Source organism: Cryptosporidium parvum, chromosome 7 (assembly GCF_000165345.1).
Source record: "Cryptosporidium parvum Iowa II chromosome 7, whole genome shotgun sequence".
Taxonomy (NCBI): Eukaryota; Apicomplexa; class Conoidasida; order Eucoccidiorida; family Cryptosporidiidae; genus Cryptosporidium; species Cryptosporidium parvum.
The window spans coordinates 734,938-756,340 of NC_006986.1; the positions used below are offsets into that span (position 1 = coordinate 734,938).

The 21,403-nt window shown below is 31.6% G+C and overlaps 15 protein-coding genes across 15 annotated transcripts; 8 read left to right on the forward strand and 7 right to left on the reverse strand.

The window, feature by feature from the left end:
- Nucleotides 1-16: 16 nt before the first annotated feature.
- On the forward strand, nt 17-580 carry cgd7_3140 (hypothetical protein; the record flags this gene model as incomplete). The annotated part of the gene is made up of 1 exon (XM_628477.1): nt 17-580. One exon carries the CDS (start codon nt 17-19, stop codon nt 578-580), a length of 564 nt encoding a protein of 187 aa, XP_628479.1.
- A 251-nt stretch (nt 581-831) lies between these two features.
- Nucleotides 832-2,745, reverse strand: cgd7_3150 (eukaryote specific membrane proteins signal peptide plus 8 transmembrane domain; the record flags this gene model as incomplete). The annotated part of the gene is made up of 1 exon (XM_628478.1): nt 832-2,745. The coding sequence occupies one exon, from the start codon at nt 2,743-2,745 to the stop codon at nt 832-834; it is 1,914 nt and encodes a 637-aa protein (XP_628480.1).
- Nucleotides 2,746-3,163: 418 nt separating this feature from the next.
- Nucleotides 3,164-4,318, forward strand: cgd7_3160 (conserved hypothetical protein; the record flags this gene model as incomplete). Its single annotated transcript, XM_628479.1, has 1 exon — nt 3,164-4,318. The coding sequence occupies one exon, from the start codon at nt 3,164-3,166 to the stop codon at nt 4,316-4,318; it is 1,155 nt and encodes a 384-aa protein (XP_628481.1).
- A 149-nt stretch (nt 4,319-4,467) lies between these two features.
- cgd7_3170 (thioredoxin fold protein related to phosducin) lies at nt 4,468-5,121 on the forward strand (the record flags this gene model as incomplete). The annotated part of the gene is made up of 1 exon (XM_628480.1): nt 4,468-5,121. A coding segment is annotated over one exon (654 nt), but the record flags the coding sequence as incomplete, so codon positions are not given.
- Nucleotides 5,122-5,338: 217 nt separating this feature from the next.
- Nucleotides 5,339-7,009, forward strand: cgd7_3180 (T complex chaperonin; the record flags this gene model as incomplete). Its single annotated transcript, XM_628481.1, has 1 exon — nt 5,339-7,009. A coding segment is annotated over one exon (1,671 nt), but the record flags the coding sequence as incomplete, so codon positions are not given.
- Nucleotides 7,010-7,495: 486 nt separating this feature from the next.
- cgd7_3190 (protein with 3 CCCH domains) lies at nt 7,496-8,431 on the forward strand (the record flags this gene model as incomplete). The annotated part of the gene is made up of 1 exon (XM_628482.1): nt 7,496-8,431. The coding sequence occupies one exon, from the start codon at nt 7,496-7,498 to the stop codon at nt 8,429-8,431; it is 936 nt and encodes a 311-aa protein (XP_628484.1).
- A 1,449-nt stretch (nt 8,432-9,880) lies between these two features.
- cgd7_3200 (DHHC family palmitoyltransferase, 4 transmembrane domains plus possible signal peptide) lies at nt 9,881-10,876 on the reverse strand (the record flags this gene model as incomplete). Its single annotated transcript, XM_628483.1, has 1 exon — nt 9,881-10,876. A coding segment is annotated over one exon (996 nt), but the record flags the coding sequence as incomplete, so codon positions are not given.
- A 449-nt stretch (nt 10,877-11,325) lies between these two features.
- On the forward strand, nt 11,326-12,282 carry cgd7_3210 (hypothetical protein; the record flags this gene model as incomplete). Its single annotated transcript, XM_628484.1, has 1 exon — nt 11,326-12,282. The coding sequence occupies one exon, from the start codon at nt 11,326-11,328 to the stop codon at nt 12,280-12,282; it is 957 nt and encodes a 318-aa protein (XP_628486.1).
- Nucleotides 12,283-12,394: 112 nt separating this feature from the next.
- On the reverse strand, nt 12,395-13,228 carry cgd7_3220 (conserved hypothetical protein; the record flags this gene model as incomplete). The annotated part of the gene is made up of 1 exon (XM_628485.1): nt 12,395-13,228. The coding sequence occupies one exon, from the start codon at nt 13,226-13,228 to the stop codon at nt 12,395-12,397; it is 834 nt and encodes a 277-aa protein (XP_628487.1).
- A 175-nt stretch (nt 13,229-13,403) lies between these two features.
- cgd7_3230 (SLBP family of RNA binding proteins) lies at nt 13,404-14,117 on the reverse strand (the record flags this gene model as incomplete). Its single annotated transcript, XM_628486.1, has 1 exon — nt 13,404-14,117. The coding sequence occupies one exon, from the start codon at nt 14,115-14,117 to the stop codon at nt 13,404-13,406; it is 714 nt and encodes a 237-aa protein (XP_628488.1).
- Nucleotides 14,118-14,322: 205 nt separating this feature from the next.
- cgd7_3240 (transcription activator, putative) lies at nt 14,323-14,518 on the reverse strand (the record flags this gene model as incomplete). The annotated part of the gene is made up of 2 exons (XM_001388357.1): nt 14,323-14,441; nt 14,488-14,518. Coding segments are annotated over 2 exons (150 nt in total), but the record flags the coding sequence as incomplete, so codon positions are not given.
- A 412-nt stretch (nt 14,519-14,930) lies between these two features.
- Nucleotides 14,931-15,722, forward strand: cgd7_3250 (membrane protein with no close homologs; the record flags this gene model as incomplete). The annotated part of the gene is made up of 1 exon (XM_628487.1): nt 14,931-15,722. The coding sequence occupies one exon, from the start codon at nt 14,931-14,933 to the stop codon at nt 15,720-15,722; it is 792 nt and encodes a 263-aa protein (XP_628489.1).
- A 317-nt stretch (nt 15,723-16,039) lies between these two features.
- cgd7_3260 (SWIB domain protein) lies at nt 16,040-16,831 on the forward strand (the record flags this gene model as incomplete). Its single annotated transcript, XM_628488.1, has 1 exon — nt 16,040-16,831. One exon carries the CDS (start codon nt 16,040-16,042, stop codon nt 16,829-16,831), a length of 792 nt encoding a protein of 263 aa, XP_628490.1.
- Nucleotides 16,832-16,928: 97 nt separating this feature from the next.
- On the reverse strand, nt 16,929-20,312 carry cgd7_3270 (importin/karyopherin (Arm repeats); the record flags this gene model as incomplete). The annotated part of the gene is made up of 1 exon (XM_628489.1): nt 16,929-20,312. One exon carries the CDS (start codon nt 20,310-20,312, stop codon nt 16,929-16,931), a length of 3,384 nt encoding a protein of 1,127 aa, XP_628491.1.
- Nucleotides 20,313-20,670: 358 nt separating this feature from the next.
- cgd7_3280 (JAB domain containing protein) lies at nt 20,671-21,243 on the reverse strand (the record flags this gene model as incomplete). Its single annotated transcript, XM_628490.1, has 1 exon — nt 20,671-21,243. The coding sequence occupies one exon, from the start codon at nt 21,241-21,243 to the stop codon at nt 20,671-20,673; it is 573 nt and encodes a 190-aa protein (XP_628492.1).
- Between the last annotated feature and the right edge of the window lie 160 nt (nt 21,244-21,403).

Genomic DNA, 21,403 nt, shown 5'->3' on the forward strand with positions numbered 1-21,403 from the left:
TTTTTTAAGGTGAAAAATGAATGAGTTAGATCAAGAATATGTTCAGGAAAAGATCCATGAATTTTTGGATGACGAACGCCTGATCAAGAGTATTAAGAGTTATTTAAGGATTCATATTACAAAGGCTTTAAGGAAAAAAAGTAATATAAAATTTAATTTGCTTCAAGATGAAAAACTTGTGATTTTATTTAAACTTATTCATGAATTTTTAAATTTTTATGAAATAAATAATACTTGCAGGATGTTAGAAGAGGAATGTGCTGACATTTTTCAAGTGAATATAGAAGCATTTGATGATAGGCTAGGCGAATTAGGAGCTTTAAATGGTGGCTCAGAATGCAACACAAAAATTGAAACTCTACTTGAAAATAAATTGTTTTGTAGAGAAAAATGCGAAATTGACGAAGTTACAAATACAGTGTTAATTGAGGCAAGTAATTGTATTGAGTCTTTACAAGATGAAATTAAAACGTTACACAATGCTTACTTTGAGCAAGTAAATACAGCTAGAGAAATCATGGAAAAGAAAGTATCAAATATAGAGAAATTATATTTAGAATCCCTACTTAGAAATGATTAAATAGCGATAATTGGTTATTCAATGTCTGAAAGTTATTTCTGTGATATGAAGATATTCGTTGAATGTTTATTGGCTGGTTTATTTATTAAAGAAAAGACTTAATTGGATACAAGTCTATTTTTTTTTTTTTTTTTCTTTACTAAAGTTTTATTTAGAAATTGCTATTAAACTATTAATAACAATAACTTTCGTATTTATCTATTAATAAATTAGTTTATGCTGATAATTAAAATTTTAAAATTTACATGAATTCATAATTGAACCATTTTTCTTCCACAATAGTTCAATTCCATCGTTTTCTTTATTTTTTGGATTTCAGATATTCTCTTTCCATTGGAAATTTTTTCGTTCTCGCTCAATTCATTTTCTAAATTAGATCCTATTACGTAATCATCAAAAATGTAGTATTCAAAGAATACATAGTAAATTCCACTGTTCCTAATTAACTTTCCCTGTAAATCAAAAACATTAATAGCATAAACTAGTACAACAATAATAGGGAAAAAAAATATATTAAAATCTTTCCCAAAAATATCTAGAAGATGCTGAATTTGTTTTCCATAAAATTTCCCAAATTCTGTTTCTTCAATTTTAAGTATTGAGAGATAGTGGAAGCATAAAGCAGTTGAAAGCTTGCATAAAAACTGTGAGAAAAAAACGATACATGGCCCATCTGTGTGCTTATTTAAATAAATCCCATATTTCTTTGGGATTTTGAAATAAAATAATCCCCAGTATGTGCATACATAAACATAAATGAGTAAACACTGGCAAATAAAATAAACTAAAATAAATTTGATGTAATTGTTCATATATTTTATCCTCAAACATGTTCTTATTATATGTGAATATAGGGAAATGTTCAAATTTGGGAAATACATAGTAGCTTCTGCAGAAATTATTCCAATACTAGTAACTAATGAAAATATATAAAGGAATTGGTTTAAGTATTCTTTATTAATCGTAAACAATTTCTCTAATAAATATCTTATATTTTTAATCAATTCTGCATTTTTTATTCTGAAATTATTATTTGGAAGAAATACTCCATCGATTGTTTCATTATTCATAACCAAATAATTACTTCTTACTGATAAACTGTCATCATTCTTCAGGCTATTATTGGAGGTATGCACTGATCCAGTTGCTCTGGATGAGAATATTAATGGGTTGTTCTCGTTTTTAGAATATAGATGCGGCTCAATATCAACAATCAAATTTTCTAGTTTCCAAGAATTTAATAATGTTGATTCCCATAGGTAATATATACGTTTTTGTTCAGTAACTAATAATTTTAATTCACGATTAAGAGTTATCAAATCTTCGATCATTAAGATGCTTTTTTCAGAAAAGTTCTTAAAATCTATATTATTCGAATGGTGTGTTTCTCCTAAATAGTTGTTTTTGATCAATACAGTTTTACTTTCATTAATTGTTTTAATCATTTTCCCAATTATGGTCTTTTTGCGTTCCTCATTAGAAATGCTGTATAAGTAATTCAATTTATCATTTAATTTTTTTATTTCATGGTGATTTATCGCCTTCCAGTCTTCTAAGTTGTGTAAAATCGTATAATATTTATTTAAAGTTTTAATAATATCATTTTTATTTACCAATTTACGGGAATTTTTTATTTTCAATGGAATAGCAACTAGTCCAAATCCCCATAAAAATGTTATTTGAGCCATCCCCCAAAAATGAGCAACAGCAATACACATTGACGAAATTGAAAACTTGGAATCATGTAAATTAAAAACTGTAAGGTATAATATTGATGTTATTGCGATTATTATGATTTGAGTTATCCAGCGATTTTTATTCCTTTCAAGGCTCGTCCTTAATTTTTTGTTGTGATCAAAATCGCCTGATAACTCGTATTCCAGGAGAATAGGAAAAACCACCCAACATAAGATAAATAATACAAGATATGCTAATTTCCAAAAAAATTTTACAATAGAAAAATAATTATTGTTTTCATAGCCCAATAATGAACCTGCGATATCAAAAGGTAAAATTAATATAGGAGAAATACTTATTAGGGCACCCAAGTAACAAGGTATTATAGTAAATGTACTTATATCATCTGAAGCTATTTCATCCATGCATTTCCACAAGAAAAAACTTAAAGTTAAAGATCCAAGAACTCCAACGACAGCTACTAGCATAGAGTGGCCATAAATTTTGTCAATTTATAATACTTTATTATTAGAATAATCAAATACTGTTTCTTTAATTAAAAAAATAATAAATTTATATTCTAAAACTGTTACCCCGCAATAAATGACATTTTCATGTAATATATTTTTTTTAGCTAATACCTGTGGGCAAATGCAATTAAAAGTTTAATAAATTTTGAATTACGCGGTATTAGCCTTGCTGTAAAAAAACTGCTTCTAAGAATCAATTTAGAGAAGTTTAAAAAGTAAAATATATCTATCTATCTTTCTATCTATCTATCTATCTATATATATATATATATATATATATATATGGATACAGAAACGTTTATAAAGTGGAGAACAGAATCTTGTTACTCGCAACACTCAAAACTAATACGAAAATAACTATTAATTCCAAATATTTATGAATGAAGAATTTAAAAATATCGATTCATGGAGGGGCTCCGTGGCTGGAACAACTCTGAGAATAAATGGTCGGAAAAGGAATGAAAATACTACCTCCTTTTTTAGAACGGAAATTTTTAATTTACTTATTGTTCAAATAACTATGATTTCAATAATGTGCATATTCATATTCATTGGAGTTTCCTTACATGTAGTTAAACTTAAAAAAATACATGCAGATGAATATATATCACATTTCAACTTAGACAATGATACTAGCAACATTTTAACCGAAAATTTGAGATCAATAGAAAATTCTATGGGTCAAATGTCGTTTTTTAGAGTATTGAGAAATAATTTGGATCTATCATTGCCAATGAAAAATAACAAAGATGGTAATATTATTTTTTGTGGTGGCACTCATAGGCGTGGTACAAATTGGTCTGAGGAAGTAATAAATATTACAAAGAGAACCATTGAAATTGCGCTGGGTAATAGAGTGTTAATCGAATTCAAAAGAGGTTTAGTATTTGCAATAAACACAGTCGATATTGAAAGTAGTAACATTGGTGTTAACCAAGATCATCTTAATCAACTAAATAATGGCTCAATGCTATTTAAATTATTTTTAGCATCTAGTGGATATGTATCTCCTTGTTACATGTTTGGAAAGAGATTATATTCTTATATTTTGGGGAAGAATTCTGGATTTTTGGGGTATTTTATGGTTATGATACCCTGGTTTTTTTCAATACTGTCCCCTCAACCAATGTTGTTGGTACATTTTCCGAGACTTTTAATTTACTTTTTGATCGCAATGCATAGAGTTATATTTCTTCACATTATCATTAATATTGCAGAGAAAAAATTATTCTCTTTTGACTTTTCGGATCATATTGTATTGTATGCAATGTATATATTAATTATATCTATTGAATGGTGTGCTATAGGCTATAATATCAAAAACAAATTCGTTGTTTCTTGTATAAGAGGGTATTGCTTGTCGCTACTAGCAATAATTTCATATAGCAGTTTTTTTACTGCATTATATTTTCACTTCCCTCTTGAAACGCTCGCTGGATTTATTATTGCATTTTTTGGTCTTTTTGGAATTTTTTGGATGCTTATTTTTTTAGAGTATATTGACTTGACTAAAATAGGGCTTCATAAGTAGTAACGGTAGATCATTTTAATTACATTTTAATTATAAATTTATTTAAAAATAAATATCACTGTTCAAATGGTTGAAAGATAAACAATCAAATCATTTCTTAACTTTAGATGAAAATCATATCGGCTGCCGCTTGTTGTCGGCTTTTTTAGATAAATTTCTTAAAGGCCCTTTTACTAGAGCGGCTATCTTTGCACCTAATTAATAGCGCTAGCAAACATTTTATTGACGAAATACTACATGGTGTTGAAAAAAAAATCATGGACTCTAACAGCATAAATGTTATAAAGAAGGTTCTAGAGGAGAGCGAAAACATCATTGACGAAGAAATTAGAGCTTTTGATAACATTCAAAATGATGAGAATGAACTTAACCGTTTAAGAGAAAAAAGAATTGAAGAATTGAGGCAAGAGTTCAAACAAAAAAACAAATTTATACAATTTGGCCATGGGAAATATGATTTCATCTCAGATGAAAAAGAGTTCTTCGATGTAATAAAAAAAAGCGAAAACGTAGTTTGCCACTTCTTCAGGCCATCAACTCTAAGATGTGAAATTTTTGATCGTCATCTGGAGATTATTTCTAAAAAACATCTAGAGGCAAAGTTTATTAAGATTAATGCGGAAAAATCGCACTTTGTTTGTAGTAACTTAAATATTAATATTTTACCAACTATTGCATTGATTAAAAATTCGAAACTCATACACAAAATTATTGGATTTGAGGAACTTTCATCGAGAGATAACTTTACAACAACTCAACTTGAGGAGTTGTTAGTTAGAAGGAATATGATACAAGAACAATAAATCCATATAAAGTCGATCAGAAAACAATACTGAGGAGTATTAAAGTGTTAAGAATGTATACTTAGATTCTTAGTAAAATGTTTAATTTCCAGAAAATGCTTATCTATTTTATCTTTTTATCATCAATTACTTTTTCAAACCACACTGGCGCCTTAACTCCCCCCCTTTTAGACAAATACAACAGAATAAACTGAATTTATTTATTATCAATACTTGAAAACAACATATTTCCGGCCATATATTATCTTTGTATTGCGTAATTTATTTATTAAGTATGAATGTTGCAATGGATGAATATGGGAACCCTTTTATCATATTGAGAGAGCAAGAGCAAAAACAGCGTTTAAAGGGGATCGATGCGCATAAATCAAATATTTTAGCAGCCAAGTCTGTTGCTGATATATTAAGAACTAGTTTGGGACCGAAAGGAATGGACAAGATAGTTGTAAGTCCTGATGGCGAAATTGTCGTTACAAATGATGGTGCGACAATCATGGAGAAAATGAATATTAATAACGAGTGCGGAAAACTGCTGGTGGAGTTGTCTAAGTCACAAGATGCAGAGATAGGTGATGGAACAACAGGAGTTGTAATATTGGCTGGTGCTTTGCTAGAGCGATCAGTTGAATTGCTTGAAAAAGGAATTCACCCGATCAGAATAGCGAACGGTTTTGAGTATGCATGCTCAATAGCATTAAAGAAACTCGAAGAAATATCTCTAAAAAATGGGACAGTTTCCGACATTCAAAATAATCTTCTATTTAACTCTGCAATGACAGCATTAGGGTCTAAAGTTGTCAGTAGCCAGCAGAAGCATTTTGCAAAAATGGCTGTTGATGCCGTATTAGCTGTTGCAGACTTGGATAGAAGAGATGTGAACTTTGATCTAATTAATATTCAGGGAAAACCTGGTGGTAGACTAGAAGAAAGTTGTATAGTTAATGGAATTGTCCTGGATAAGGAGATGAGCCATCCTCAAATGAACAAGAAAATCGAAAATGCAAAGATAGCCCTCCTAACTTGTCCATTTGAGCCTCCTAAACCAAAAACTAAACATAAAATTGATATAAAGAGCTCATCTGACTTTGATGTTTTATTTGAAACTGAGCAGAAGTACTTTTCAGAAATGATAGACAAAGTAGTTTCATCAGGTGCTAATATGGTTGTTTGTCAATGGGGATTTGATGATGAGGCGAACCATATGCTTTCTCAGCGTGGGCTCCCATCGATTAGATGGGTTGGTGGAGTTGAAATTGAATTACTTGCCATTGCGACAGGCGCTCATATAGTACCAAGATTTGAGGATTTAGCAGAAAATAAGCTTGGGAGCGCCGCGTTAGTTAAGGAAGTGACATCAGGAACAGAAAAGGATAAACTAATATTTATTGAAGGATGTAGCAAATCTAAAGCGGTTACAGTGTTAATTAGAGGAGGAAATCAAATGGTAGTAGATGAAGCAAAACGTTGTATTTATGATGCACTATGTGTTGTAAGAAATCTAATAAGGGATAGTAGGGTGGTTCCGGGTGGAGGCGCTTCTGAGATAGCATCAAGCATTGCGGTGCAAAAGGCTGTAGAATCCGTTTCATCCATTGAACAGTTTGCAGTTGAGGCGTTTGCCGATGCTTTACTTTCACTACCCCATGCATTAGCAGATAATTGCGGTTTAGACTCTATTTCGTTAGTTGGTGAAGCAAAGCAAAAGCAAGTTTCGCAAGATGACCCTAATTATGGAATAGATTGTGATAAACTATGCGTAGAAAGCATGGAGAAAATAAAGGTATTTGAATCGTTAGCGTCGAAACAGCATCAGCTTGCATTAGCAACACAAGCTGTTAAGATGATACTAAAGATCGACGATGTAATTAAACCAACTGAGCTTTTTTAATGCTAAATACCTTGGTCAAGTTGAAAAAAGTTTATTCTCAAATTTGGGTGAAGAAATTGTTACGCACTCAATTTTACACTAAACGTTAGTTTTATGTTGATTAATTACGTAATTAGAGAAAAATTTTCAAACAACAGCATAAGACTTGCACCCATTATTATTTCGCGAATTGTAATTTTTCTAAGGTATTTGCATTCGCACGGTATGCATTTAAATTTAATATAAACATGCGCGTTCCCGCCTCTTAAATGTACACATAACCCGCTATAAATGGTGGCATGCCAGTCAATTCCAGATACCGTTTAGTCTAATAAAGAGTGTATTCTTGTGAAATATACTATTTCAATTTCTGATTAATTAATTCTAACTGGGATTATGCAGTAAGTAATTTGGAGCTTAGGTCTTCTTCTATTTTTGGCAACTGAGTAGCATTTAAAGTACTTAATCAGATATATTTTTCTTATCTCAAAACTTGGTGTACATAAAATGGAAAGCTTAAGGGATAACTTCTCTACAAATATCGGCCCTAGTTGTTTTGCATCCAACGCCTCTCTATTCCAGAGAAGAAATTCTTCGGAGCTTGTGCGCAGGCAGTTATATAAAACAAAGATGTGTGCATTTTATAATGTAGGTAAATGCACAAGGGGGAACCTATGTGCATTTGCTCATTCTGTTCAAGAACTAAGACCTCTCCCGGACCTTAGGTTTACACGTCTTTGTGAGCTGACTAAGCGAGGTGATGTCTGCCGCGATGTAAACTGTACATTTGCTCATAGCATAAATGATTTAAGGACTACTGAAATTCCTCCAACCCCTCTATCAGAATTTAATATTATGAGATCTAATGAAAATACGGCTTTAATTAGAAAGTTAGGTTCAACGAGTGAATCCAAGACGAAGTTCAGAACTGGAGAGTCAATTAAAGACCCTTTTTTGAGCAAAAGTGAAGGGGAAGATATTTTTGTTTCGAGTGCAGATACAACTCCTCAAAGTCTCAGGCCACAATTGAGAAATACAGAATACGAAATTCCGTGTCAATGGCGCAAGATAGATAATATCATTTCACAAAATGTTGGTAGCATTCGTAGCGGAATATTTTCTTATTTGAACGAAACTGAAACTTCTCAAATAGATAATTGGGTTTACAACGAAGAATTTGCAAGTAGATTTTCTCCTGATATTTCGACCCATTCTGAAACTTCATGTAAATTTGTAAATAACAGCGACTTTCAAGAGCCTCCAAACTATTTTTCTTCGAAGTGCTTGTTAGCAAGAGGAATACCAGACTGGGATTTTATTAGTAACGACGATAAGATATCAACGCTTCAATGCGATATTTTGAATATTATCGGAGGTGATGGCAACCACCATACAGAAGATATTTGTTCAATTGAAAAGGGGGCGCTTCATATGATTAATTAAAGTATTTAATAACTTTTTACTTGGATAATTACATCAAACGTTTCCAGCATTGTTTTGAGATTATTTCCTTTAGAAATTTTGAATTTTTCAATTGCAGCGAGCAGAATTTATTCGAGTTTACTTTTAACTTCTAATTCTCATTGTTTTGATTTTATATTGCGCAGTTTATGAAGAGTTAAAAATGAAGTTATTTCATACATAAAAGCTTAAGTCATTAATCTCTGTATAGATATCCATAATGTCCAACTTTTGAGAAATGATTTGATGTGTCTTCATATTCTTGTATACTTAAACTGAATATTAACTTACGAAGTTACGTTAAGTGGAATTAAGCAGAGCTAATGAAGATACCATCTTTGTGATTCATTGACAGTACTTTAGCTGATTATCAGTTTTTGGTATAAGAGGCAGTTTTATCACCAAATAAATGCTGTTTTCTTGAGGGAATAAGGTTTGCAAAGTTGAACCATTTATTTATTTTTTTATTAAGTTATAATAATATTACTTGTAACTTTATTCATATTCCCGATAAATTTTGCGAATAGATAATCAACTGGGATCATCCATAGTGTTCTAATGATATGTAAACCAACTCTTATCTCGTAATTAGCTCTAAATTTATGTTAATTCATGTGTAGTTACGTCTATCATGAGGGAAAAAAGCTATATTTTTTAAAACGTTTAGTATGTTTTATTATCCGTAAACTACATATTTTTTAGAACTTTAATTGTTCTATTTACTGAGTTTCTCTTCGTGCGAATTATCCATATTAATTTTTGAAAAAGTTAACATTTTTTTTAAATAACCAAGTCAAGACCACTTTATTCAGATAATGTTTTACATAAATAACTTAATAGGTTTTACCTAAATATTCTTTCATAAACTAATTATTTTTTAGAAATTGAAACAAAATAAAATGTATACGTTGAATAATGCTTGAAATAAGCTAATTGCAATAATTTAATAAAACCCAAGATATAACTAATATAGAACTAAGATTAATTTGCAATCACAATTCAAATGAAAAGTAAAACTACTCAATAATCTTGTTAATTTTTTATTCAAATATTCTTGGATTCTTCTTTATCCTTAGAATGATAATTTGATGCACGAGTTAATTCAAAAAAAAAGGCAAGATTTAATATTGAAAATGCCTGAATTATTTATTTCAAATTCTATGTTAATATCATGAAATTAAACAAATTTAAACAAAACTGAGAGAAATCACTAATGAATAGTTTAAATTGAGTTATGTTAACTTGAAAACTCCAGTATTACAATTAATAATCCAAAATAGCCTGAATTAGAGACAACAAGAAATTGATATTTGAAGAAAACTCACAACAAAGAAGATTTAATTAATAAATTCTCAGCTTAATAGAAGCAATACGAGAATTTGTAGGCAAAAAAAAAAATAAAATATATTAAAGTAATATTTAATTTTAATGCTAATAAAAACAAGGGAATAATAATAGAGGAAATCTGCTTGTGCCCATGATTTCTCTAATATTATTGGATAATCCTTTATCGAATCGATTTATCAGAGCTTCACCTCCATTAAGGCTCTTTCTGAAAAACAAGTTCTGATGGTATTCAATAGTTGATTGGTTCGTTACTAATAGATAAATATGAAAAAAAAGCAATGTACCAGTACCTAAAGAAAAAGAAACGGAAAGCACTGATGAAAAAAGCAGTCCTTGGAAAGTAACGTTATCATAGAGTGATGCATCACTGTAATAATTAATTCCAGATAAAGATGAAAGCAATATAATAATCATTGGGATTGAAAATATTGAGATTAAAAAACAGCTTAAAAATGACCAAGCCAAAAATAAAATAAAATATTTGCGATTATAAAGCCCGACGCACTGTCCTATCCATGGACAGTGATGATCCATATTTAAAATGCATTTATTACAAATTGAACAATGGTGAGTTCTTGGATGCTTTATCGCATTACATTTTGAACAATTGATCATGTAGTTTTTGCCTTGATCAATAAATAAGTTATTTTTATCATGGTCTTTGAAATATTCCTCTGGCAAAAAACTATCCTCAATTTGAGAATTACGATCATTAAAAATATTTCTGCTTTCGAGAAACAAAAGTTCGCCTGCTTCAATATCATATTGAGATACTTCATTCCTTGACTCTTCCCGTTTGCTGATAGGCTTTGAAAACCCCGGGCAAGTAATAAGGCATAAAATGTAATTGTAAACAAGGTTTACAGTAAAAAAAAACAATGCCAATCTTGTCAGTATGAGAATAACTGAGTTTTTTATCATGAAAGGGAAAATAAAAAATGTCCCACTTGTATAAAGGAATGATATTGCAAAAAACACGAAAGCTATTAGGAAATGGCCAAGAAACTTCGCAAAGCATTCAAAACAGTTTATAATACTATCCATGCACTTCGCAAACCCATCCATAGTAAAATATAGTTCTCATTTAAACCTTGTTACAACAAATCTTTGAAACATAAGAGCAGTTCTAGCATGCAAGAAGGTACGTTAGATGTCAAAGATCAGCATTTCAAGAAAAATCAAAGAATCACTAGTCGGGAAAAATTCTAATAAGGAATTACCGCAAAAATAAAGGCGCAAAAATGCAGTCCACAAAAATATTCCTCTAAAGGATAGGTTTATTCATATGTAGCAATATGTAATAATCAATTCAACACACAGCAAGGTTCTAAACAAGCCATATAACATGTTAAAATTAATTGAATCACATTGGTATTCATTCTATTAGTGGTGAAACAGGAATGCAGATCTATGCGTAATGATGTGTACGGATGGACGTGTAAATATGTCTAATACATGTAAATAGTTGTGCTGAATAAATCATTGTTAGTCTGAAATTTCTTAGAAATTCTTTTAAAATATTGTTCAGAATGTTTCAATTAAGATCTGGACCTCCCACTAGCAGAGGGGCTTCAGAATTTGGCACCCCAAATGCATTTTCACACAGGAATAATCAAGTTCCGCAATATACACAGAGGGCTAATCCATTAATGTGCTGTAGCCCTCCTCAGATTAACAGTATGCCTATAAATCAGGCTCCTCCCAGCAGGATGATAAGTGCGGCTGGTCTAAATGTGCAGTCTGTGAATGCTCCTTCGAGACTAGTAACAGGTGCAAGCATCACACCTGCTGCAGTCGTTGCTGCGCCTGAAAGGCAAGTTACTGAGCCGTTACAACATAAACAAACCTTCATTTACGGAGGATCAGAAACCATGGAGCCAGAAGACTGTGGTTGGTTGGAGCCAATTAGATTGAAGGTTCATGCAATGGAAGTTCAACAGTATATCAATCCTAATAATCCGGAGGCTACACCACCGTTTATTTATAATGTTGACCATTTAATGGAATGCGTAGAGATACCAGAAAATTGGGCCCCAGAGTCAGTCACGGGAGTTGCTGCCTTAACATTTGAGAATCTAAATACAAATCCTCCGGTAATACAGCATCCTTTGAGGCTCGAGTCTGACGGATCGAGAAATGGAACAAATAATCCATACATACAACCCATAAGATACCATGTAGAAAGAATCAAAGATAAAGATAGCCCAGAGAAGTTAGAAAAAATAATCGAATCAGAACAAGACGTTACTTCGCCTTCAGGAAGTAAAAAAGATAACGAGACTATCACTTCTAATTCAAATTTCTTTTCTGCAATTCTTAGCAAAATTAAAAATGGAGTGAAGTTAACCTCAGATAAACAAGCTATAAGTGAAAGTAAAGAAGAAACTTTTGAAAACAATGAGTTGGAAGCCGAAACTGTAGAAGATGAAGTTCTAACTATGAAACAAGATTCCACTCCTGAACATAATCAGTTCTTGGACAAATAGAAATCTTTTAACCCTGAATTAAAATAAAAATTATTATCCCTTTGTATAGTCCATGCCAGTAGGAAAAATTAAATAAAGTTAAGTAATCATTACAGATTGTTTTAATCGAGTGTTAAATTAGTTTTTTAAATATCAACACAATGATAAGTGAAACTGAGATAAAAACTAGCGTGACCAATGTTATTCTACAACAGAAGGTAGTGTTATTATTTGTACCGATAACTTCCTGTACCTTTCTGTTCAGGTTAAAGATGTCGGTTGTAGCAAATTCTGTAGTATTCTTAATTTCTTCAATACTTATGTTGTGTGCTTTAGCCTCGCGGCCAAGCTGTGCTGCTTTATCTGCGATTCTTAACGCCATATTTCCTACTTCTTTTATATCTTCATCTATTCTTCTATTTTCCAAACTCCATTCATTAATTTTAGTTTTATCTGAATCACCAATTTCCCTATGCTCAACTTTGTTTGCTGAATCAGGTTTAAGCAAGAAATCATTTAAAGTTGTTGAATGTGTAATTTTTGAAAATGGATCGGTAAATAATTTATTAAATCTCGATTCAGTTATTTCAATAAACTCCTTTTCATAATTTTCAATATCAATGTACTTATTATCATCTTTATTCAGCTGATTAATGCGCAAACTGGAAGAATACTTATTGTAAATTTTCCTTAATTCCCGAATTTCTATTTTCATTTGACTAATTAAATCCACCAACTTAATTTTTGTCAACAACTTTGGGTGATTCTCGTCGTTTTCAAGATGATCTAAAATTGTGTAAGTTGTATTATATAATTCAAACAATTTAATCTTGTGTTTTATATATTCTTGTTCAATGCTTGAAACTTCATCAATTTTCACATCAGATTCACATAGGAGTTCAATGTGTTTAACACGCTTTAAAAGGTCTTCAATTTCATTAAAACCCCTTGTATACTTCCAGTCCATATTAAATTAAAAAAAAACTTTGCAAAAATATTTGTCATAAATGGTTGAAACAAAATATATGGATGGATGTTAATTGAACAATTAAACGGGCAAAAAGATTACAAATTTAGCTTTGTTACTCAAATTCCGTCAAAAGTTAAATGAGGATTATCCAAATTCTGATAGCAACTGATAGTTATATTTTTAAAGTTTTAATATCAGGGCAATATCTACTATGATGATTAAGATCATCTTCTGGGGTATTCACTCTAGTTGAAGCGCCAGAAGAAAATTTACTTTCATATTGATGTAGTTTTACACGCCATTCTCTATAAAGGTTGTCAAATTCTCTTTTTGTCAACCTTGTATCACATTTCGGAGTTCTGGGGTCTTCGGATGATCTTTTCTCTAAAGGAACTTGATTTATATAATTCTTGTACTCAGGTAGACTTTTCCCAATTGCTATCTGCTTTAACCGAGAAATCATTCTTGACGTCAAGGGCTCCTCAGATGCCTTTAGTTCAGTATTCTGACGTACAAAATCGCTCTTATAATTGCCATACTTTATTAATTCAGTGGATGGGAGTTTCTCAAGAAGAGATGTCAAATCAGAAAATGAAAAAAATCCCTTGTTTGGTGGTGGATCAACCTCATTATAGATGTCAAAGTTTTTGCTATCCAAAGTGAAAAGAGAATTTTTGGACTGTATGTATTTAGAGCCTGAATTCAAATTCTTTGCTTCACTCTCTTTTACCTCGAGCTTGGGTAAATTAGGATGAACCTCAATTGCTGATACAAAATTCTTTTCTTTGACTTTCTTCCCTATCAGCAGTAATATCGATACTTCATAAACTCTGTGTGGCGTCATCGGATTGCAAAATAATGGAGTGTTGTTATCCAAATTGATCATAAATAATGTATACCACGAGTCAGCTATACGCAGTTATTTTACTCATACAAAACCAGCGATCAGTATCCCGGCGGCATACACAATTTTTTTTACTTTATTAAAATTAACAACAGAAAAGCCTTATAAACAAGTTATAAAAGACTTAAATTATTGAATAAAATAGACTAAATATTCAGCAACCTATTTAATTTTAAATATACTAAGTTTACCTGGCTTCATATTGAATCATCTTTCTCGTCCTCTTTTTGTATAAAATCCTGCATCCGCAAGTTCGGCATCTAACTGCTGCGCCGTGAGATAGCAAACTAACATCAGCACCGCATTCTAAATAATGAAATCATTCAAAATTATAACTTTTTAAAAAACTTACCACCACAAATATATGTAACTGGTTCAACCATGCCTTTATTTACATTAACTCCGTTGTTATCTAAAATTGAGGTTGTTTTACTTTCTGCACCATTCATTGTATTGAAGTTACTTTTTAAAGTTTTAAGAAACCCTCTCAATACAATATATTTTGAATTCCCAAGACTTTAATAGGCTAGTATAGGCAAAGTCGCGCAAAAAGTCCTAGTTAAAAATATTCATTAGAACAATGCAAATTGGGTACCTACGAGGGAAAACAGACAGTATTGTAAATACCGCAAAGACACGAACGTTTTGTTTTTTTTTTTTTTTATAACAATTTCAAATTATTTAAGACGTGACATTTAATACCCAAAACTCAATGTATCCATTGCAGGCCATTAATTCTTATTATTACATATTTTCCCAAAAAAAGAACTAAACTTTTTTTTCCTCAGTTATTCAATGGCCACAATTGAAATGGATTCTGTCGAAGGATTTCAGCTGAAGCATGGCTCATTGATTGGCGGTGCAAGGAAAGGCTGTTTATGCTTATCTCTAAGACTTTCAGTTTTTTTACATGGGCTGCTGAATATTATATTGTTATTTCTGACAATATCCGTGTTATTCTCAATTCCTATTAGTTTGTTGGGTTCTAATCAAGAGGAAGTTTTGCCTTCAGGAAGTTCTCACTTTGAAGTTCTGAATAGATTTGGTTTAAATGCTGTCAATCTTATGAATAAATATCTACCACGTGATTTATTACTCATAATTACTGAAATAATACGTTTCATAAGAGGTTCAACAATAGAAGGGAAGTTCGTAGCATTTACATTGGATATATCTATATTATCGTCCTTAGTTTCTATTTTCGGAGTTTTTAGTAAATCAAAGGGATTAATCAAGTTTTCTATTTTTGCATTTTTAATTTCTCAGCTACTTACTATATTTGGAATATTTTATGCTCCCACTTTAGGCAAATTGTACAATCTGAAGGTTTTGTCAAATCCAGTTCTATTGCTTTCGATATTGATCTTAGTTATGTTTTATACAATGTGGTATTCACACCTGCTATATTCGTACTACAAGGTATTAAGAGCTGGTGGAAGTGGTGGCGAGTATTTGTCTTACAGAGAAATTATTGATCGCAGAAATTTCTTGCGATGGAAGACTTGGAAAGAAAGAGAACTTGAGAGAGGTTCTCCATACAACCCTTCTTTTTCGAGAAGTTCGGAGAAGGATAGATTGCTCAAGTAATTGTGCTATACATTCAAAATCCTCCTTAAATAGCTCTATAATTCTAGAATAGGTTTAGAACACTTAAATAAATTCTAATTATGGTTCGACTTGATTGACGGTTTAGTCACTGATTCTAGCTATTATTTGTTTATATGGTATTTTTAATTATTTTATTTCACGGAAAGTTATCCTCATTCGATCCTAACCTGTTTATTTACACGTGATTTTGTGTTTCAATTATTTATTAAATTTTTTTACTATTTTAAGCTCTCCACTCTTATGTTTCCCCCCCCCTTGCCTTCTCAACCTTTTCTCTTTATTTATTTCGATCTATAATGGGGTACAGACACATTTCATCAGATGACTGTGAAAATAGCATTGAAGTTGATTGTACCATAGTTAAAAATATGCAAGCACCTTCTCAAGAAGTTGAGAACCATTTTTCATCCATTCCTGTAACTTCCCTTAATTTAGAAGAAAAACATGAGGAAGGTAGGACCTTAAAAAAAATAAAAGCAAAAGAAAAGACTTATACGATAAAAACGGTCATTGATAAACATATTGGGACAGACTGGGCAAATTCAAGAATTATGACCAACTTAATCCCATCCAAGGATTGTATAGAGTCTCAAATTGCAATCATTATGAGCAGCTGCAACTTGAATGTAATTACATTAAGGAAGCTATATGCTATTCTTTCGATATGTTTCAATATCAACCTGCTGAACATCGATATTCAAAATGTCTATCAAATTATTAGAGAGAACTTATTGAAACAAAGAAAAACCGATAAACAAGAAATAAAAAAGACCAAAAGAGTTCGTGACAAGAAAAAAAATCAAATAAAAGGTTTAATAAAGTTCATGGGTGAAGATATTGTCTCAATAAAATCGTGTGCATTGAGGATTAAACAATATTGCGAAGAAAACAAATTAGTTCACCCATCAAATGCGAAAATATTTACGCTTGATCAAAATCTGAAAGATATATTTCCAGGAAGAGACTCCATTAGTAAAAATGTTAACGATATTCAAAACTTGCTTAAGATTTCAAATACAGAAATAGAGAAAGAGTGCTCAAATCTTCACGAGCAGACGATTAACGAAAACGATGCTTTAAAACTTTAATTATAAAAAATATATAATCTCTTTAGAATCAAATTGTAGATCAACAATTCAGATATAAACAAGATTTCACAATTATTAATAATAATTGGCTAGTTTTTTATTGGCAAAGCTTTTGAAGCTTATCAATCTGCTTCTTTGAAAAATTTGCTGCAAAACTTTGAAGATTATTAGGGCCAGTTTGAGCAATTAATAGTTTAATTCTCGAATTTAGTGAATCATTAGACATTGAGGTACCATATATATCAATGAATATTGCCAAAATTCTAGGAAAATTTTCTAAGTTTTGACCCAAAATGAGTGGATTCTTTGAGTCTACTAAATTCATCAATGCTGTATGAGAGTTCTGTGCTTCATCTGTATCGTATTTTATAGGTAATAACGAAATCCAAAGGTTCACTATTTCATTAATATTGTTAATAGATCCTTGGTGATGAACAATAATATTGCTTAAGACGCTTATACAATTATCCTTTGCAAGGTTAAACGATTTGCCTTTGGTTTTACTCTGCAATCTTAGCAACAATACTTGTAGTGCATCATTTAATACTCCAGAAAATTGTTCTAGTTTTGCAGCTTGTGCTAGTGAATATGCACAATTCTGTTGAATACTTGCAATTGGGTCGTTAATACCTTCCAAAATATGTTGTATCCATGGTAGACAATGTTGGTAGGCCGTTGGACATAAATATTGGAAAACGTCTGCCGAAAGGTGGAAGCCTAGTACTCTATCTTCTACATTGTTATGAACTTTAACTATATGTTGGGAAACCAACTGGATAGTAATATTTCCCACTCTTTCCCAATATACATTCGGGTAGTATTTCATCAAAACACCGAGAATCCCCAAAATATTTAGCCTAAGTTCTTGCTCTTGTTCTTTTTCTTCTTCAATACAACGTTTGTCATCATCATCATCAACATCCAATTTTGCTTGTATCTCGCCATTTTCCCCTACTGATCTTTCATCAAGCTTTCTTCTTCTAACAAAACTTTGTTGAAGCATATCAAAGCATCTAGATGCAATTATTGCTACTTGTTCATTATTCAATATATTGTTGCCAAATGAATCTAAACATTCTTGTACCCCGTTAATAACAATTACTTGGCTATCAATAGTACCAGTTCTACATTCCTCATCCATTACAGACAAGAATAGAGTGATGAGTTCATTCATTATCTGTGAAAATTGTGTCCTAATATTAGAGTCTCTTTCCGCTAATTCTCGCATTATCTTTAATAAACCACTTAAAACCTCATATGTTTTTTCTTTAATTTCATCAGATAACGAGAATCTTATAAGTGGATGAATTACTTTTATTGTGCCTGCAATATATTCGTGATAACTTGGCCCAAGCACTTCAATAAAAGTATTAAGAATGTCCAATGAAGATTCCATATCTAATACCAATGATGTTCTCATTCCGATGAAGTCATGTGCTGATAGCATTCCTAATGAACCGCCGTCACTCTTATCAACTTCATCTGAAGATGAATCGTTGGAATTTAGCAATTTAGTTGCCAGACTATCTTCTCGCGTTTCCAATATATTAAAGATTCCTGGTAATAGATGAGGCAAATATGGAACGAAATCTTGTTTCATTATACGGCACATTCTCTGTAAAGCTTCTTGTAAATATTCTTTTAGTGGATCATCCCCTTTTAGACCACTACCAAGTAATTGTAGAAATACCAACATTATTTCCTGAGCATCATTCTTGAAGATGGAATAATCTATTGAAAATCCAATGATCGTGATGCATTCAATACATTTTCCCTTAAGGGTTCTAAGTTGGGGAGAGGCCTCATTCATAGTTTTTTTGAGATACGGAATAACTGTAGAGTAATAAGGAGTAAAGTCATTTTCAATTACTCCGGCAATAACTGCCACCATCGTGATACATTGCTCTCTTACAATTCTAGGAGGTTGTGGATGTTTATGTAATATTCCTAACAGCTTCTCCATAAGGGGTCGTACATAGGGTTGTAGGTCCTCAGCAACAACCTCTTCGGTGAAATTGATTAATGCGGATAACGCGTGTGATGAAACCTTACTGATTGGATCATCTATTGCCTGTATCAATTGTGGAATTACAGAAGAGTGGAATGCCTCCTGAATAAAAGGAGAATGGTCTAATGATATTTGTCCTATCGTTTGACAACAAGCATACCTTACACGAGGGAATTGATCTTGTAAAAATCCCAATACTCTGGAAATAATTTGTCCAATTCTATCTTGGTAATTGTCATCATCCTCTGGAAGATATTCAATTGTCTGCGCAATTGCCATTATAGCTGCATATCTATATTTCCATGGATGGGCAGATGTCTCTTGCATATAAATTGTTACAAATTGGTAGAATATAGGAATAAAGGAATCTGCATCAAGAGCTCTTGCAAGCCTGTCTAAACCTTCTTCTCCAATAGGATATAAACAATCATCATCATCGATATCTGACTCCAAATCATTCTCTTCTTGTTCTGGACTAATTTCAGACCAATTTGGATCATCATCAAATTCTAACATAAAACTTAGTAAAGTTGAAACCATATCATTAACAAAAGAAGGATGTTTCACGCACATCATTGGACGAGTTTCAACAATGCAAAGTAAACACTCCATTGCAGCTTGTCTTATATCAGTTGATAACTGTATGTTCTTTGCAATATTTAAAATTTGTGGGAAGAAAATAGAGAAATGCTGACGATAAAATGCTGGTTCTGATTCAGATATTGTAGTTAAACGATACAGCACATCAATAACCAAAGCGTGCTGAGCAGATATTAAATTTTGAAGAGTTTCTAAAATGGATGGTATAAGTGGGACTAAAGGTGACCAATTCTTTTTATCGTTAGACTCAACAATTGAAGAAATAAGTCCAATAGCTTCGAATCTTATTTCCACGTCTGGAAATTGCAGTGCTGTATTAATTGTAGAGACTATATTGTCTCTATGAGAAGTGACTACATCATCTAAAACTGGCATTATTTCTCCAATAATCCTAAATGCATGACGCGCAGGAATCGAAACTGATTCTGGAGCAGTAGTTGCGCCTGTATAATTCTGTAAATTAGATATTAACCTGAATAAAAATGGTAGTAAATCTGGCCATTTCCCACATGGAAACAACTCCATTGCAATAAGAGACACAGTATCACTTAAATTTAAGGAAACTACATTCACTTGCTCAGTTTCAAGACATTTCAATAAAGTTGCAAGGCAAATTGCTTGGTTTTCAGCAGAAACCTTATTCCATATACAATTATCTGGAGTAAGAACAAACTCCCTAAAAACATTTCTTAACGATATAGCTGCTTGCACTCGATATTGTGAATTCGGTTGTTGCTGTAAAATCCCAAGAGTTAATTGAAGAAATGTATTTGGGTCGGATTGCTTCAAGTTGTTAAATTGTGTCTCTGATTCCTGTCTTATAGAGCCATCAGGCGATGAAAAACCTTCATAAAGTTTACACAAGGCGTCCATTCTGCAAAATATTCTCGTTATATATATTTAGATAAATATAATACCTCGAATCAAAAATTCAGATTTAAAATACAAGCTATAAACACGTTATGTGTAAACAGCAATGTAAATTCATATATGCTCTATAAGATTGTAAAAATGTTAATCACAGTAGAAAGAAAGATTCAACAGTAACTTAGCAAATAATTTAAATATTCTGCCCTAAGTAGTGTAATTAGGTATTCGCGCATATAGACTTATTCTACTATTGACAATAGTCATAAACTGATTATATCGAGACGCCGTATTATTCTCGTAATAGGCGCTTAGAAGCTACTTTGCGTTTTTTCATTTCGAATCAACAAAATACGATCTACTTTTAAATTGGCAATGGATTATTTACAAGTTTAGGTTGTATATTACATAAATGATCTTCGAAATCGCATAGGTTGTAGTACTCTAAGTCTTTTAGTCTTTTCGTTTCGAGCCTTAAAGGATCTTCGATGAACGTGTGTAATAGTAGTTGTTTATTTCTAAGTAAATACACATTAATGCTCTCTTTGAATAGCACTTTTTGTCCAGAAAATGTGACAAGTATCGAATTTTTGTTGTTTGCTAATAGCTTCTCTGAAATAAGGTCAAGATATGTCTTCGATCCTCCGGAATTAAGACACTTCTCATCAGGAAGTCCCGAATAGAACCCAATAATCTCAAGTTTAGGAGATTTATCTAGGCGATTTAGTATATCGCAATATCCTTGGGCATATTGTATACCAAGAGTAACCATAAGTGGGAGCTTTGGCCCATGCGAAAGCGGAAATGAATCAGTAATAATCAAATTTGTTTGCCCACTAGAATAACCTATTAATACTCCATCAATAAAACTTTGTGGATATTTTATTGAGTGTGAAAGAATCTTCTCATATGAAGTCTGATTAAATTCTATCTTCATTTTTTAATCTTTCTTTTAAATAATTATTGCGGCATTTAATCCGAACAATGAGTAATTGTAATTCTGCAGTGAAATTTGAATAATTATTTGTATTTTAAATTTTGATTAATTAATATTTATCAACTAGGTAGAAATTTATATATTCTTTCAGTTAATTTAT